Below are 17,559 nucleotides of genomic sequence, written 5' to 3'. Positions count from 1 at the left end.
GGATTGTCACAATTCTTGAGAACTTAAACCACATAAGACAAAGTCTTCCTCCATAAGAAACTTATAAAAACAAAAAGATACCAGCACAAGGCAGAAAAGTGACAAATAAATAGTACAGATAACAGGGACTTATATTTTATATTTGAACAAGCAAGAGACTAACTTCTAATTGAATGATCAAGAAACCATTCACTGGGAAGCAGATGTGGCTCAACAGTGTCTGTCTACCATATAGGAGGTCCAAGGGTTCGATACCCAGGGCCTCCTGGCTCGTGCGGTGAGCTGGCCTACGCACAGTGCTGCTGCGTGCAAGGAGTGACAGCCCATGCAGGATGCCCCCATGTAAGGGTGCCCCCTGGTCAAGGAGTGGTCCCTGCACAAGGAGAGCTGCCCCACATGAAACCGCAGCCTGCCCAGGAGTGGTGCCACACACATGGAGAGCTGACGCAGCAAGATGAAGCAACAAAGGAGACACAGATCCCTAGTGCCGCCTATTGAGAATACAAGCAGACACAGAAGAATACCCAATGAATGGACACAGAGAGCAGACAATGGGGGGGGGCGGGGGGAATAAAAATAAATAAATCCTTAAAAAAAAAAAATTTCACAGAAGAAATGAGACTTAAAATGAATTTTAAGGAATAAACTAGGATTTTCTTAGAGATTAGTAACATAACGATACACTTAGAAGTGGAAAAGCAAAAGGCCAAACTCAAGGTACGAGGACTAGGTCGGTCTGAGTGGATTGTAATGTTAGTAGGAAATAAGGTATATATATGGTAGGTTAGGACTAGTTTGAGAGATGTGAGAGTCTCAAGTTAACCTAAATTAAGCATGAGCATACCCCTAAAAGGGTGAATAAGAAATGCACCAATAAAACAGTACTTCAAAATTAACCCCATGGGACAGTACACACAGATTAGATCACTATTAGAAGGCTCTCAAAAGTCTGGATGTTGAGCTTAAAGAGGTCTAAGCTACTGGTAGCTGAAGAAATAATAAATAATTTTCAAGGACATTGCCAATGAAAAACTAAAGACCTGATACCTAAAGAACTACTTTGTGCCAGGCATTCTATGCTAAGTAAAGATATAGTGTCAAAAACACAGATAATGAACAAAAGTATTATGATAGGGAAGGCAAATACTAGGAAGCACTGAGAGGATCTAATTTAGCGTGAAAATTAAGAAAGGTCTCCTTAAGGAAACAGAGGATGAGAAGGACTAAGAAGGTAAAGAGGGAGGAGGAAAGATTTCTCAAGTCAGAAAAAATATTATATCTGATTGAAAGAACAAATAGAATGTCACTGTCAGAAAAGGAGAGGTTACAAGAAGAATGTACATATGGAAATAATTTACTTCCTGAAACAGAAGTAAAAAATCAGTTACTTTTTATGAGCTAAAAATTAACATTTATATTTTCTAATTTAGGTTGCTAAATAAGACTCACCAGCCAAGAAATGGATAACATTGAGAAATAAATATTAATATGTGAATATGAATTTTTGTAGGTTTCTTTATAGCAGAATTAGTACCTTTTGTGTACTCTTAAAAGCATTTGGCACAAAAAGTAAATGTGACTTCATGTGCAAATGAACATAACTTTGATTCTATAATTAACCCAGAATTTCCATGAAAAGTAAATTATGATTATAAAAGTTTAGCACATACCATAGGATTCTCTTACACCAATGACAAGCTGAGAATCAAAAGCTTCTCCTAATCTTTCAGCATGTACCAGTTTCATTGCACTATCTTGGAGTCTGTTTTTTATATTTGAAAAGATTGACTCATTCCATGTATCAAGCATAAGCTAGGGAAAAAACAGTAAAATATTTAATCATTTTCAATCATTAATATACCAAGTAACACATACACACACACACAAATGATTTAAGTACAAACACTAAAAAGGAAAATCAAATTCTTAGGCCTATAGCCACTTGCTTATGTCAGGGAAACAGTGTATTTAGCATAATTGGAAAGATCACGTATTTCAAAAACAGATAAAATAGGTTTTGGATCCCAGTTCTGTCACCTATTTACTTGCTTTCCCATCTGTGTAATAGTGAAAATAACAGTACCAATTTCAAGTGATTGTAAAAATTATATATGGTAGACAACTGCCATATGATATGGCAATCCCTCTACTAGGAATAAATCCAGAAGAACTGAAAACTGTGACGCAAACATATATTTGCACACCCATGTTCACAGCAGCGTTATTCACAGTTGTCAAAAGATGGAAAAAACCCAAGCATCCATCACCAGTTAATGGATAAACAAAATGCATCATATACATATGATTAATACTATGCTGCTGTAAGAAGAAATGAAATTGGGACACATATGAAAACATTGATGAATGTTGAGGACATTATGCTGAGTGAAATAAGACAGAAACAAAAGGACAAATATTGTATGGTCCTGCCAATATGAACTAAATACGAAGAATAAATGCATAGAGTTAAAACCTGGAGTGTAGGTTACTAGGAGATAGGATGAGGGCTGAGAAAGGGGCACCGATGCCTAATATATGTAGAATTTTTATTTTTTATTATTTTTTTAAGATGTATTTATTCCCCTACTTGCAGTTTGTTCCATTCTTTGCTGTCTCTTCTCTGTGTCCGTTTGCTGCGTGTTTTTTTTTTCTGTATCTGCTTGTCTCCCTATGCTGCATCATCTTGCTGCACCAGCTCTCCGTGGTGCATGGGCCATCAGCTCTCCGCAGCATACGGGACAGCTTGCCTTCACAAGGAGGTCCTAGGGCACGAACCCAGGGCCTCCCATATGGTAGATGGGAGCCCAACTATTTGAGCCACAGCCGCTTCCCTAGAATTTTTAATTAGCTTGACTGTGAAAGTGTGGAAGGGACAGAGTTGATGGTAACACATTATAGTAAGTATAAATCACACACAGTTGTTTTGTAAATGGGATTGTGGCTGACAGAAGTAGGCAAGGGATATAAACGTCAATTGAAAGAAAGCTAGAGAATAATCTAGGGACTGATTAACACATTGAACCCAGAGTAGATAAGAACTGTGGTTAATAGCACAAATATAAGAATATTATTTGAACTAGATTTCAATGTTAAGTAGCTGATTCCAGGAAGCCATTATTAAGTAAAAATCTGTAAGCTGATATTGATAACAAAAAGTAACTTCACTGCAGAAAAACCTGTCAGATGCCTCCTTAATCAGTTATGATCTATGCTAAAATTTGTTTACCGAATTGGTATACTGATTCAAAACAATGAAAGTCTGGGACCTTTCATCGAGGCTGAATTCTTTCTATTAAATCATGAGTTGTTACTGGGGACAGAGCTTTTAATGAGAAATTATGCAAGATATGAAAATTAACACAATATATACTGAGTCTTTAATAACTATAATCAAGTGAAAGGAAAATTATAAAAACAGTAGCAGTTTAGTAATCAAAAGGCAATTTACGGGAAGCGGATTTGGCCCAATGGATAGGGTGTCCGCCTACCACATGGGAGGTCCAAGGTTCAAACCCAGGGACTCCTCACCCATGTAATGAGCTGGCCCATGTGCAATGCTGATGTGTGCAAGGAGTGTCTGCGCGTCCCTTGTGTACAGGAGCCCCACGCACAAGGAGTGCGCCCTGCAAGGAGAGCCGCCCAGCGCGAAAAAAGTGCAACCTGCCCAGGAATGGTGCTGCACACACAGAGAGCTGACACAGCAAGATGACGCAACAAAAACAGGACACAGATTCCCAGTGCTGCCATCAAGAATACAAGCAGACACAGAAGGACACACAGTGAATGCACACAAAGAGCAGACAATGGGGGGAAGGGGGGGAAGGAAGGCCAAGAAGGGAAAAGAAATTTTAAAAAATACTAAAAGGAGAGATTTTTGAAAGAGAAAAAAAAAATTAATTTATAGGAAGATAAGAGTACAAACAAATAAGGAAATAAAATACTGCATAACTAGGAAAAGGAGAAAGTGAAAAGGAAAAGGAAATTTGTTTGAAGACACAGATCTAGATCTTAAGACCTCACAGAGATGACAGAATTGAAGCTAAATATGAATAAAAGGAAAATAGTATTATTCAATAAAGCCCAGAAAGAGATGAAAAGGAATTTATACGAGAAGTAGAAAAACCCTTCTAATTACCCTTTCTGAAGAACATCAGGAAATAATGAGAAAACATGGTTTACCTTTCGAACAATACTGTCTTCCACATTTGATTTTTTATTGCTGCCCTGTTTACCCATTAAGGTAATCTCCAGTTGACAGAAAGGTTTTGGTAAAATATCACATTGTGTAAAGAATTTTCGCCACTCAACAATATATGCTTTTAGCAAAGCTGTATCATCTTGATGGCTCAGTACTCGCTGAAAGAAAAGAATCATACCAATTTGAAATAAATGCGGGTGTGCTAAAGAATAAGAACAAAACGTATTCATGCCATAATTTTAAAATACTTTACTATATGAACTGTATTATAGCAATCTAAATTTTAAAAGGTAAAGAAATGAAATGCCCTCATTCTTTGCACTTTAAATAAATAAAACAAATTTTTATCTGTATTGGCCTTAAACATGTATCTACAGATCACATGTAGTTGTAAACATGGTTTAGGTATAATTTTATGTTTTACTTTTTCTCTTACTTTACTTAATAAGTATTATCCTTATTAAGATTAACACTATTAATAAGTTCTTTTTTATTGAAGAATGTAATTTTCATAGAACCGAGAGTTTAGAAACAAACCCATACATTCACGGCCAACTGTTTGTTCCTTAATCTGGATGGTAGATAAATTGTTATTTGCTTTATAACTATTCTTCATGCTTAATGATTTTTATGCACTTTTTGTATGTATATTTCACCACAGAAATGTTTAGAAAAATAGAAGTCATACATGCACATACTGAGAACCCAAGCAGTTTAAGGCAGTCTTTAACACAGTTAGTCTTCCTCCTATCTGAATTCCTCAGTGCCCATCCCCCCAAAATTAGCTAAGTGGTTTTTATGTCCCACAGCTGGGAAAGGAGTATGTCCAGGTGTCTCTCCCCAAGGGTCCACAACCTACTATTTTTGGTTGCATTGGGACACTGCAGAGGGGTGGGTATAAGGCATATAAGTACACATATAAACAGTCAAAGATGGGGAAAAATGGCCAACTAATTTTTGACAAGAATGCCAAAACCAACTCAATAGGGAAAGAACTGTCTTTTCAACAAATGGTGCTGGGAAAACTAGTCATTCACATGCAAAAGAATGAAATTATGACACCATATAAAAAATTTTACTCAAAATCGGTCAGCAACCTAATTTATGAGCTAAAACCATAAAACTCTTAAGAGAAAACAAAGATGGCCTAGGCAACCTAAAGCACAAGCAACCAAAGGAAAAAATAGGTAAAGTGGATTTGACAAAAACTAAAAATTTCTGCGCATCAAGAATACTACCAAGAAACTGAGAAGACAACCTACAGAATGGGAGAAAATAGTTGCAAATCATTTCTCTGGCAAGGGTTTAATACCTAGAATATATATATTAAAAAAAAACAACTCCTACAATTCAACAACAAAAAGACAATACAATTTTTAAAAATGGGCAAAGGACTTAAACAGACATTATTTCAAAGAAGATATACAAAAGGCCAACAAGCATATGAGAAGATGCTCAACATGAACTACTAGGGGAAATAGAAATCAAAATCACAATGAGATACCACTTCATACCACTAGGGTGGCTAAAATAAAAAAGACAAAAAATAATAAGTGCTGGTGAGGATGAGCAGAAATTGGAAGCCTCATACATTTCTGGTGAACATGTAAAACAGAACGGTCATGTTGAAAAAGTTTGACAGTTCCTAAAAAAATAAAATATAGTTACTATATGATCCAACAATTGCACTCCTAGATATGTACCCCAGAGAAATGAAAACTTAGGTTCACATAAAAACTTACATACTAATGTGTTCATAGTAGCATTAGTCATAATAGCCAAAAGGTAGAAACAGCCCAAATGCTCATTAAGTAAAAAATAAAATGTGTTATAGCTATGCAAGGGAATATTATTCAGTCATAAAAGAAATAAAGTATTGATACATGCTATAACATGGATAAACTTTGAAAGCATAATGCTAAGTGAAATAAGCCAGACACGAAAGGTCACATATTGTATGACTCCATTTATATGAAATATCCAGAATAGGCAAATCCCTGGAGATAGAAAGTAGATTATGGTTGCTAGTGGGTAGGGGGAGGAGGGAATGGAGAGTGACTGCTAATGGGCGAAAACTTCCTATTAGGGATGATGAAAATGTTCTGGTATTGGTTGGCAATAGTTTGTACAACCTTAAAAATATACTAAAAAGCACTAGATTGTATGCTTTAAAAGGTTGACTATTATGGTATATGAATCATATCCCAATTAAAAACAAGAGAGTGGAATCGATTTCCCAACCCCTGGAGTGCAGGCTGCTTCTGTGACTTGCTCTGACCAACAGAATAACACAGATGTGATATTATGAAACTCCCAAACCTGGATCTAAATCAGTCTTGTAGATTCCGCTTTCACCTCAAAAGCTAATTTCCTTGAGTAAGGGAAACTACAAAAGGAAAGAGAGAACCACCTGAAAACTAATACCAACCCACGAGGTTTGTGAGTCTCTCTTGGACCATCTGGTCTGGCAGAACCACCAGGTGACTGCTACTGTACTAATTACCTTAGGCAAAATCAGCTGAGCCCAGCCCACAGTGCTAAACCACACAATTGGGACCAAACAGAACAGTTTTTAATCTGAAAGAAAAAAAAATCCAATTTCCTAATAATTTCCCAAGCATTATATATAACTTTTATTCCTCTTTTTTGTCATATAAAATAATGCTATAATAAATACTTTAATGCATATTGCCTTTCCCTTTTGGGAGATTATGGCTCTTCCTAAAAAGATAAGCTCTATTAGATACTGTCAGTTAAAATGACTCACAAAGTTAGATTATCTTAAAAGTTAAAAAATCTTTTAAAATCACATACATATTTCTGGCATCATATACTGCTATTCCTAAAATTTAAGTGCTCTGAATTAGTGGTTTTAAATCTCACTTTAGGTTCTTCCGCAGCTCATGTTACAGTAAAACCTTTACATATCTTGTTTTCTAGATTTAAGTATATATACATATTTAACATTTGTTAAAAATATCTAAGAAGATTCTTCATGAGCATATTTCTAGAAGCTAAAGAATAAAACTCTATTGATCTGAAACAGACAAAATTTATATTTACCAAAAGTCATAACTGATAAGCTGATGTGTTTTCCAATACAAGCAGAAACTATATCTATATCAATTTTAGAAAAATACAGTTTTGATTGACTTTATATTAAAACATTTAATGTCTAAGTATGAAAATGATCATTTTCATTAAAAGTTAATTTCCTATAAAACTATAAACTTATTTGAAATCACTGATTAAGATGGCACAATAAACAGTATTATCAATAATATATTTAATATCCTAAGTAATATCCAATGGGACATCATTCTTATATTACCAAAGTAATAGCTATGAGAAGACTATGTGCCAGTCACATATTCAATTTCAATACTTCCTTTAAGTCTTATATAGAAAAAACTCATTTTTAATTTCCAACTGATCAGCTATTCGTATTTAGCCATATTTTTAAGTAACTTTTACTAACATACAAGATACTGAAAAAAAACTCAAGTAAAGAGTAAGAAATTATAGCCCTCTAGTTTTCAGATTTCACTTTTAGAGAAAGGCAAGTAACCTGCTATCCTTAGGCCCTTCTTCAAAGCAGTTAAGGAATTCATTAGTGAAGCCATAGTTTATTCACAATACTATACCTCTACAGTAATTTTCCCCAAAAACAAAGGTGTTAAAAAGAAACAAAACAAACAAAAGTAGGTTTGTATAACTGACCTAATGCCTAAATGAACTTTGTCTTCATTTCAATAATATTGAACACTTAAACATTTTATCAACTCAAGAATACTGAATTTCAGTTCAGGAGCAAGTAGCAGTGCAAAGGACAACCTAAGAATTTTATCTGGAATTGAGGAAAGTTACAATCAGCTTGACAGGAGGTGCCAGTCATGAGAAAAAAATATGTGGATTGATGGAAAGTAAAAAAAAAAATGGTGATGGAAATTTCTAATAAACTTCTCAAAACCTGGTTTATATAAGCATCTTTTAATTGAGAATGATGTATTATCTTGACAGAAAAATCACTGTCATAACAACAATAAAAAACAACAAACAGCAATCATTTCATTAAAAAGTTTATTTAACAAATATTCAAAAATCAATGTGAGGGGAGTGGGTGGAGCTCAAAGGTTGAGCACATGCTTCATGTGTAGGAGATTCCAGGTGCAATCTCCAGGATCTCAAAAAAAAAAAAAAAGGATATTCTCAAAGTTTTAAAAACAAATCTAATATAAAGCAAAGATAAAGAACTTACTGCCTGTGCTTGCTTAATAAACTCGAGAATATCTTCTTTTAAAGCCTGATGAATTTTTGCTGGCCCTTTGTCATCCCAGAGACAGACTGCATGCACATCCCTATAAAAATAAAGCATGTAAACAAATTAACAATGGAGCAAGAACAGATAGAAACTTAACTTTACATTCTATTAATACAGTTTCTAAATTATAGAACATACTAAGGGCACTTGAATCCCTTCATACATATAAAGCATTCTTTGTAAGTTGTCTCACAGGCTCAATTGTTTCTATATTTATTTTCTTTTGTCACTGTTTTCCTCCAAGATCTGCTACTTACTGTATAAACATTTTCAATTAAACAAGCAATGCATGTGTATGGCCAAAAAATAGAGTACACAAAATGATAAATTACAAAAAGCATGCATGTTCTCATCTCCCAATCCCACTCCCCAAAGTTAATGATAATTAATATTTTCTTGAGCAAAGACAAGTCCAAATCATTTATTTCTCTAACACAAGAAATGTAAACTGTATCCTCTTCGAAAAATTAGTCATTTAAATTCCTACTAAAGAAAATCTCCTAACTTTTCCCATATACTTACTGCTTATTTCCCCATCAATTAGTATTGATTCTCCTTTATTTAAAACAAACAGAGAAGTGAATATGGCTCAACAGACAGCATCTGCCTACCACATGGGAGGTCCAGAGCTCAAACCCAGGGCCTCCTGACCTGTGTAATGAGCTGGCCCACGCGCAGTGCTAAAGTGCACAAGGAGTGCTGTGCCACGCAGGGGTGTCCCCCGAGTAGGCGAGCCCCATGTGCAAGGAGTGCGCCCCGCAAGGAGAGCTGCCCAGAGCGACAAAAGTGCAGCCTGCCCAGGAGTGGCGCTGCACACACACAGAGCTGATGCAACAAGAATACGCAACAAAAAAGAGATGAAGTTCCCCAGTCTTGCTGATAAGAATACAAGCAGACACAGAAGAATACACAGCGAAAGGACAGAGAGAGCAGACAAACTGGTGGGGGCAGGAAGGAGAGAGAAATTTTTTAAAAAAGAAAAATCTTTAAAAAACCAACAAAAGCTCTCATAAATTGGTATATTTAGAAATACGAATTTATAAAGTTGACATAATTTACTCAAGGTCCACTCCTTATAGAAATACGTTCAACATTAGTTTAACATGTTCATAACTTTGGTATTAATGCTGATAATTTCTTAATTACCAAATTGTAGAGCAGGAAACATCTCTATAGTAGATAGTAGATGTCACCTATCTACTGTAAAAAGAAGACAGGGACATTCAGTACATAACGGATGGAGCCCCTGCTACAAAAAATGTGAAAGAAATAAAAATAAAACATGTCAATAATTATTACATGTCAATGGTCAAATGGTTTGTTTTATATATTTGGATTCTTAAGTATAATAATACAACCCAAAGTTTTGTCTGCATATTAATTTGAACTTGCTTTTGTCATGTGTTAAAGTTCAATTTAATAGTTGTGCCTGGCCTAGTACCTAGGATGCAGTTAAGGGTACAAATATTTGTTTAGTAATAATGGTAATAAGTAACACCTGACTGCTTCCTATGAGCCATACAAGATTAAATATTTAACTCATTTAATCCTCACAACAACTCTGAAGTAAATTTTTTTTTTTTTTGATTCCTGGGACTGAAGCCTGGACCTCGCATGTGGAAAGCTGGTGCTCAACCACTGAGCCACATTGGCTCTCCTGAGTTGAGCTGTTTTTTTTGTTTATTTGTTGTTTACCTTTTTGTTTTAGGAGGCAATGGGAACTGAACCTGGTACTTCCCATTTGGGAAGGAGGCACTCAACTGCTTGAGCCACATCTGCTCCCTAAAGTAAATATTTTTATTCCCATTTTACAGATGGGAAAACTGAAGCAAAGAAAGGTTAAGTAACACTCCCAAGATCACAGAGCAAGAGTATGTGGTAGAGCCAGGCGTTCAGGCTCCAGAGTCCAAACTAAACCATTTCCCCAAATTCACTCTTGTATACCCTTCAGTCTATCCAACAAACAGCCACCAAATTGATCTTTATAAAATTCAAATTGGGAGAATTGCAGTTAAGGGTACAAATGCAAGAGAGTCCTGTGAGCTAGAGCAGATGTACATCACTATTGCAGGGTAATGGGAATATGGAGAAACATGGGAAAACTACAATTGGCGTGACTTACAGACTCTGGTTAACAGCAATACTATAATATTCTTGCATTAATGCCAAGCTACACTGTGTTGATAATGGAGGTGTATGGAAAAAGTGTGCCAAATGTATGCTATGGACCATGATGGGTGGTAATAGTCTGATGATATTATCTCATAATCTGTAACAAATGTTCCACCAGGATGTGGAGCTGTATGGGAAATCTATGCATCTGTACGATTGTTTTGCAAGTTCACAATATCTGTAACAAAAATATATTAAAAAAAAAAATAGTATGGGTTGGGGGAAAAATACACCAAATCTAAGATAAGGACTATGGTTGGTAGAAATATTTTGATGATGTTCTTGCATAGTTTGTAAAAACTGTTTCACATCAATGCAAAGAGTTGGTGGAGGAGTGATGTATGAGACCTGTGTGATGTTAAGTGTGTTTATTTTGTAAGTACGCAATCTTTACTATACACTTATTATTTTGGTTCTTTCTTAAAGATTTATTTATTTTTATTTGTATTTATTTCTCTCCCCTTCCCCATACCACCCCCGCCGTTGTCTGCTCTCTCTGTCCATTCGCTGTGTGTTCTTCTGTGTCTGCTTGCTTGTGTCAGCAGCACCTGGAATCTGTGTTTTGTTTTGTTGTGTCAGCTCCCGATGTATGTGGCGCCATTCCTGGGCAGGCTGCACTTTCTTCATGCTGGGCAGCTCTCCTGACGGGGCGCACCCTTTGCACATGGGGCTCCCTACGTGGGGGACACCCCTGCATGGCACGGCACTCCTTGCGCACATCAGCACTGTGTGTGGGCCAGCTCATCACATGGGTCAGGAGGCCCTGGGTTTAAACCTTGGACCTCCCATGTGGTAGGCGGACCCCCTATCTGTTGGGCCAAATCCGCTTCCCTACACTTATTGTTTATGTGTGTTCATGTATGAATGATATACTTCAAAAAAAGAAAACTGAAAAAAAAAATTCAAATTGGATCATGTTATCTCATACTTAAATCTTCCAACAGTTTGTCATTGCTCTTTGAATAAAGTGCAAAATGGTTAACTGACCCCTACATATCTCTACAGTTTCACTTTATGACCTAAAGGAACCTAGAGACTAAAAGCGGAAACAGATATAAAAATAGACAGATCATAAGTCAATGTTTTCAACTATTATGCATATAAATACAAGAAGACTTAGGAATTCAAGGAGAGTATAAGGGTGGAAGTGGGAGGTAGAGTAGAAAAAGGCATACATCTTGGAAGTTGATTCCTGAACTTAATCTCAAGTAACAAATAGTTTATCAGGCTAAGGGCTAAGAAGGCATGGAAAAGGATATTTTAGGAAAAAATAAGAGTATGAGTAAAGGACTGTAAATCCCCATGGTGTTGCCAGTGAACCTTACTTAAGCAAATCAATATGGCTCGGATGTAAAGTGTGATGTGAAATAGGAAATGATAAGGAATGAGTTTGGGGCAAACCAACATTTTTTTATCCCTTACATTTAATCCATCACCTAAATGTCCCTCCAATTTGGACACTTCTACCCATTACCACTACATTGTCAAAGTCACCATAATCTCCTACTTAGTCTACTTATGTAACAACAACATGTACTGACTGGTTACTATGTCCCAAGCATTCCACCTAAACACTCATATGTTACCTTCAGGTCCTCTTAGAAGCAGATAGGATTAGATGTGCAAGAGATTTATTGAAGGAAATGCTGACCCCTACAAGAGGAGAAAAGAAAGGAAGGAAGGCTGAATAGCAAGAGTCTTAGGCTGCAATGCAGTTCTAAGAAAATTTGGAAATCTGCTGGGGAGTTCTGAAGCCAAAGCCACCATCAGAGGAGTTCCTTGTCTGCCAAGAATAGGCCTGCCTTAGGACCCCTGCTGTATTCAAACCTCTGCTAGGCACATGTCAGGAGGGTTCAAACATGACTTGAGTCTCACAGGCAAGAGGGTGTAATGTGGTAAAGGGGCTGGGTTGGGTAACTCCCTGGAAATCTTACTCAAGGAAGAGTCAAACCTGTGAGCAACCTGGTTCATCCTCTCCAGATCCCTATTCCCAATCTCTAGGTAATCCAACACATTGCTACATTAGGGAAGGAGGTCCTCAACTTACTTTCTTATTCAAAACACATTATCTACTCACCACCGCATAAGAGAACATGTTAAGTCTCTATTCAATTTTCATACAATTTCAGGAATATACTGTAATATATTTGAGAACTATATGATGTACGATATCCTTAAGGCTCTCTGTTCCTTTCTCAATCCTACTGTCCTTCATCCCTCCCCAGAAGTTAAAATCAAACCTGAATTAGTCATTTGTGATTTTTTTACACATTATAGGCATTTCTGAACCTTACAGAAATCACATCGAATAATTTTTACATTCAACGCTGCTTCTCCTATTTACCCATGTAGATGCATTTAGTTCTAGTTCATGCATTTTATCTTTTATATCAAATAGTACTTCAAAAGAAAATGGAGGAAATAATAGTGATAATATTATTATAATAAATTAAATAATAATTTAATAGCAATAAATATATTAAATTAACTATAAATGGATAAGAATGAACTACAGGGAAGTGGGTGTGGCTCAAGCAGTTGGGCACCCACCTACCACATAGGAGGAACCGGGTTCAGTTCCTAGTGTCCCCTAAAGAAGATAAGCAAAACAGTGAGCTGATGCGATGGGCTAGAGCAGCGAGCTGACGTAACAAGATAATGCAACAAAGAAACACAATAAGAGACATAAGAAACAGGGAGTGGAAGTGGCTCAAGCAATTGAGTGCCTGTCTAACATGGGAGGTCCCAGGTTAGGTTCCCAATGCCTCCTAAAAAGAAGACAAGTACACAACTAACAGACACAGAGAGCAGACAGTGAGTGCAAACAATGAGAGGCAGGAGGATAAATAAATCTTAAGAAAAAAGGAACGAAATTCAGTATGAATGGATAAAAATGTACCATATTGAAATAAATAACCAAAGTGCTTTTAAAAAGGGACATGAGGTAAGGGAAATTCTTTTTAAATACTTAACTAATTTGGAAATATCTAGGGGTTGGGGAGTGAGAGAGGTGAGAAGTTAAAGCTTTTCAAAGGTCTCAAGGGGATAAGGGGAAAGGATGGGAGAAAAAGCAAGAGGTGAAAAGTATTTCAAAAGTTTCAACTTACTTGGCAGAAAGGATACAGAGGAGAAATAGTATGACCTGGGTGTGAAAGATAATAGCATTTTGTTTTCTATTAATAGTAGCACCACATACCTCTGACGGGAGAGCAAGAGACAGAAAGCTAATGATTAATGCAAGAAAACTTTCAAATTAACAAAAACAAGGAAAAAAAATAAGGAAACAGTAAGTTATAAAGAAGCAATAAAAACAAGAATCTCAGTTATAATATTAAATGAGAATAAAATCAATTATTCCCTTAAAAGACACTGTGTCTTAAGAGATACTAGGCAAACACAAAGAGAAAGCAAGAACCAGTGGTAATAACTAATATCACTCAAAGTAGAATTTAAGATTAAAAGAACTAGAAAAAGGGAAGTGGATGTGGCTCAAGAGAGGGAGGTCCTGGGTTCAGTTCCTAGTGCCTCCTAAAGAAGACGCGCAAGACAGCAAGCTGACATGATGGGCTGATGTGCGAAGTGACACAACAAGATGACACAAGAGACACAAGGAGGAATACATCATGAGCAACACAACAAAGCAAGAGGCAGAGGTGGTTCGAGCGATTAGGCACCTCCCTCCCACATCGGAGGCCCCAGGATTAGTTCCCAGTGCCTCCTAAAAGGAAGACCAGCAGACAACAGACAGACACAGCAAATGCGAAACAAAGAGGGGGTGAGGAGAAATAAATACATATCTAAAAAAAAAAGAACTAGAAAGAAACAGTCCCATCAAGTGTACCAATGTACACATTATGGGAGTCCCAGAAGAAGAAAAAAAGAAAGTGGTAAAAAGAATGTCCAAAGAAATAATGACAAGAGACATGAATATGTACATTCAAGAAACCCAACATATACTGCCTCAAAATTAAACACTTGTTCTTAAAAAAACTTTCTCAAGAAAGTAAAAAGGCCACCTATTCAATGGGAAAAAATCCTCAGAAACCATTTATCTGATAAGGGATTGATCTCCATGTTCTATAAAGAGATCACACAACTTAACGACAAAATGACAAGCAACCCAATTAAAAAATGGGCAAAAGAACTGAATAGACATTTTTCTGAGGTGGTAATACAAATGGCCAAAAGACACATGAAAAGATGTTCAGCATCACTAGCTATTAGAGAAATGGAGATCAAATCCACAATGAGGTATCACCCTAACCATACAGAGTGGCCATTATTAAAAGAACAGAAACCTGTAAGTGCTAGAGAGGACATAGAGAAATAGGACCACTCCTTCACTGTTGGTGGGAGTATAAAATGGTACAACCTCTGTGGAAGATGATCTGGTGGTCCTTCAGGAAACTAAATACAGTACTGCCTATGATCCAGCCACCTGCTACTAGAAATATATTTTGAAGAACTGAAAGCAAGGATGCAAACAGGTATTTGCACACCAATATTCAAAGTGGCACTGTTCACAACTGCCAAAAGATGGAGACAACCTAAGTGTCTGTCAAATGATGAATGGATAAACAAGATGTGGTATATTCATACGATAGAATATTATTTAGCTTTAAGAAGAAATAATTGGGATGACAACATGGAGGAACCTTGGAGATATGATGATGAGTGAAATAAGCCAGACACAAAAGGAGAAATATCCTATGGACTCATTGATATGAACTGGGTTGCAGAAGAAATTACAAGGGAAATTAGAAAATATCTTGAGGCAAATTAAAAAAAAAAAAAAAGCCAACCATGAAGTCTATATCCAGCAAAACTGTCTTTCAAAAATTCCAAGATAGGGGAGTGGGTGTGGTGCAAATGATAGAGTGTCTGCCTACCATATAGGAGGTCCAGGGTTCAAACCCAGGGCCTCCTGGTCCGTGTGGTGAGCTGGCCCACGCACAGTGCTGCCACGCACAAGGAATGCCCTGCCACGCAGGGGTGTGCCCCACATAGGGGAGCCCCATGTGCAAGGAGTGTGCCCCTCAAGGAGAGCTGCCCTGCGAAAAAAGCGCAGCCCACCCAGGAGTGGCACCGCACACACAGAGAGCTGATGCAACAAGATGACACAGCAAAAAAGAGACACAGATTCCCAGTGCTGCCTGACAAGAATGCAAGTGGACATGGAAGGACACACAGTGAACGGACACAGAGAGCAGACAACTGTGGGGGCGGGGGGGGGGGGGGACAGGAGAGAAATAAACAAAAATAAATCTTTAAAAAAAAAAAATTCCAAGATAAACAAAAGCTGGAGGATTTTGTTGCCACTAGACCAGCCCTACAATAAATGCTAAAGGGATTTTTGCAAATGGAAAGGTAAGAAGACTACACAATTGACTAAAACCACATTAAAAATAAAGATCTCTAATGAAGGTATTGTCATGGGTAAATATAAATGCTATATTTATATTTTATTTTTATTTTTGCTTTGTAACTCCACTTTTGACTTCTTACAGGATCTAAAAGGCAAATGCATAAAATGTAATGATAAGGTAATAGTTTTGGGTTCATAATGTATGAAAGATATAACTTGTAACTAGAACTACATAAAGTTGGGGGACTGAGGGGTATAGGAACATAGTTTACATAAGTATTAAAGTAAGTTGGGGGAAACGGACTTTGGCCCAGTGGTTAGGGCGTCCGTCTACCACATGGGAGGCCCGCGGTTCAAGCCCCGGGCCTCCTTGACCCGTGTGGAGCTGGCCCGTGCGCAGTGCTGATGCGCGCAAGGAGTGTGCTACACAGGGGTGTCCCCCGCGTAGGGGAGCCCCACGCGCAAGGAGTGCACCCATAAGGAGAGCCGCCCAGCGCGAAGGAGGGAGCAGCCTGCCGAGGAATGGTGCCGCCCACACTTCCCATGCCGCTGAGGACAACAGAAGTGGACAAAGAAACAAGACGCAGCAAAAAGACACAGAAAAACAGACAACCGGGGGAGGGGACGGGAATTAAATAAATAAAAATAAATCTTTAAAAAAATAAAAAATAAAAAAAAATAAAGTAAGTTGGTATCAAAGAATAAGATTGTTAAATTTAAGCCCCGTTTTAAGAAAATATAAGAGAATACACAAACAGAAAGTAGAGTACAGGTTACCAGAGGTGGGGGGCAGGGACAACAGGGAGTTAATGCAAAAATGTGTAAGGTTTCTGTTCGTGGTGAAGAGTAAGTTCTAGCAAAGGATGGTGGTAAAGGTACTGCAACATTGTAAAGGTGATTAATTCCACTGAATCATATACTTGGAGGGGATGCAATTGGAAGATTATGTTGAATAAATGGTTCCACAATTTTAAAAAAACAAAGAAAGAGAAACTAAAGAGATAATGACAATTAAATGCAATTCATGAATCTGGCATGGATCTAAAATGGAGGTGAAAAGGCTCAAAAGGACATTATTGGGATATAAGAAAAAATAGAATACAGAATGTAAGCTTAATATCAATGTTAAGAATCAACTGCAGTGAGTACACAAGTGTGTAGAAAATGCACAAGAAACAAATATGTGTTCAAGGAGTATGATGTGTGCAACCTGCTCTCAAATGTTCAGATGATGGATGGATGGATAGAAGGGAGAGGAGGGAGGGACGGAGAGAGGGAGAGAGGGAGGAAGGGAGACACACTCACTGTGCCCTAACCTGCTTACACAAGCAATACTGCTTATGTTGAACATGTGCTTTCCTTCTGGGAGTCTGGAATTTTGGTACATACCAAGCAGAGGCTGTCTACACAAACAACCTGCAATACAAATTTTGAATACCAAATCTCAAAGGAGCTTCCCTATAAGACAATATTTGACACATAATGTTGCAATCAGTTGCAATT

At 37.2% G+C, this 17,559-nt stretch overlaps 1 protein-coding gene across 1 annotated transcript in view; it reads right to left on the bottom strand.

The window, feature by feature from the left end:
- The window catches only part of CUL5 (cullin 5), an 85,831-nt gene that overhangs the window by 44,093 nt on the left and 24,179 nt on the right, over positions 1–17,559 (bottom strand). Inside the window, exons 3-5 of the mRNA XM_004470849.5 lie at positions 8,457–8,556; positions 4,180–4,356; positions 1,671–1,812 (exon numbers count right to left, since the gene is read on the bottom strand). Coding sequence (XP_004470906.1) covers positions 1,671–1,812; positions 4,180–4,356; positions 8,457–8,556 — 419 coding nt within the window. The remainder of the gene's footprint in view (positions 1–1,670; positions 1,813–4,179; positions 4,357–8,456; positions 8,557–17,559) is intronic.

This window comes from Dasypus novemcinctus, chromosome 27 (assembly GCF_030445035.2).
Source record: "Dasypus novemcinctus isolate mDasNov1 chromosome 27, mDasNov1.1.hap2, whole genome shotgun sequence".
Lineage (NCBI taxonomy): Eukaryota > Metazoa > Chordata > Mammalia > Cingulata > Dasypodidae > Dasypus > Dasypus novemcinctus.
This window is presented reverse-complemented; position numbering and strand designations above follow the sequence as displayed.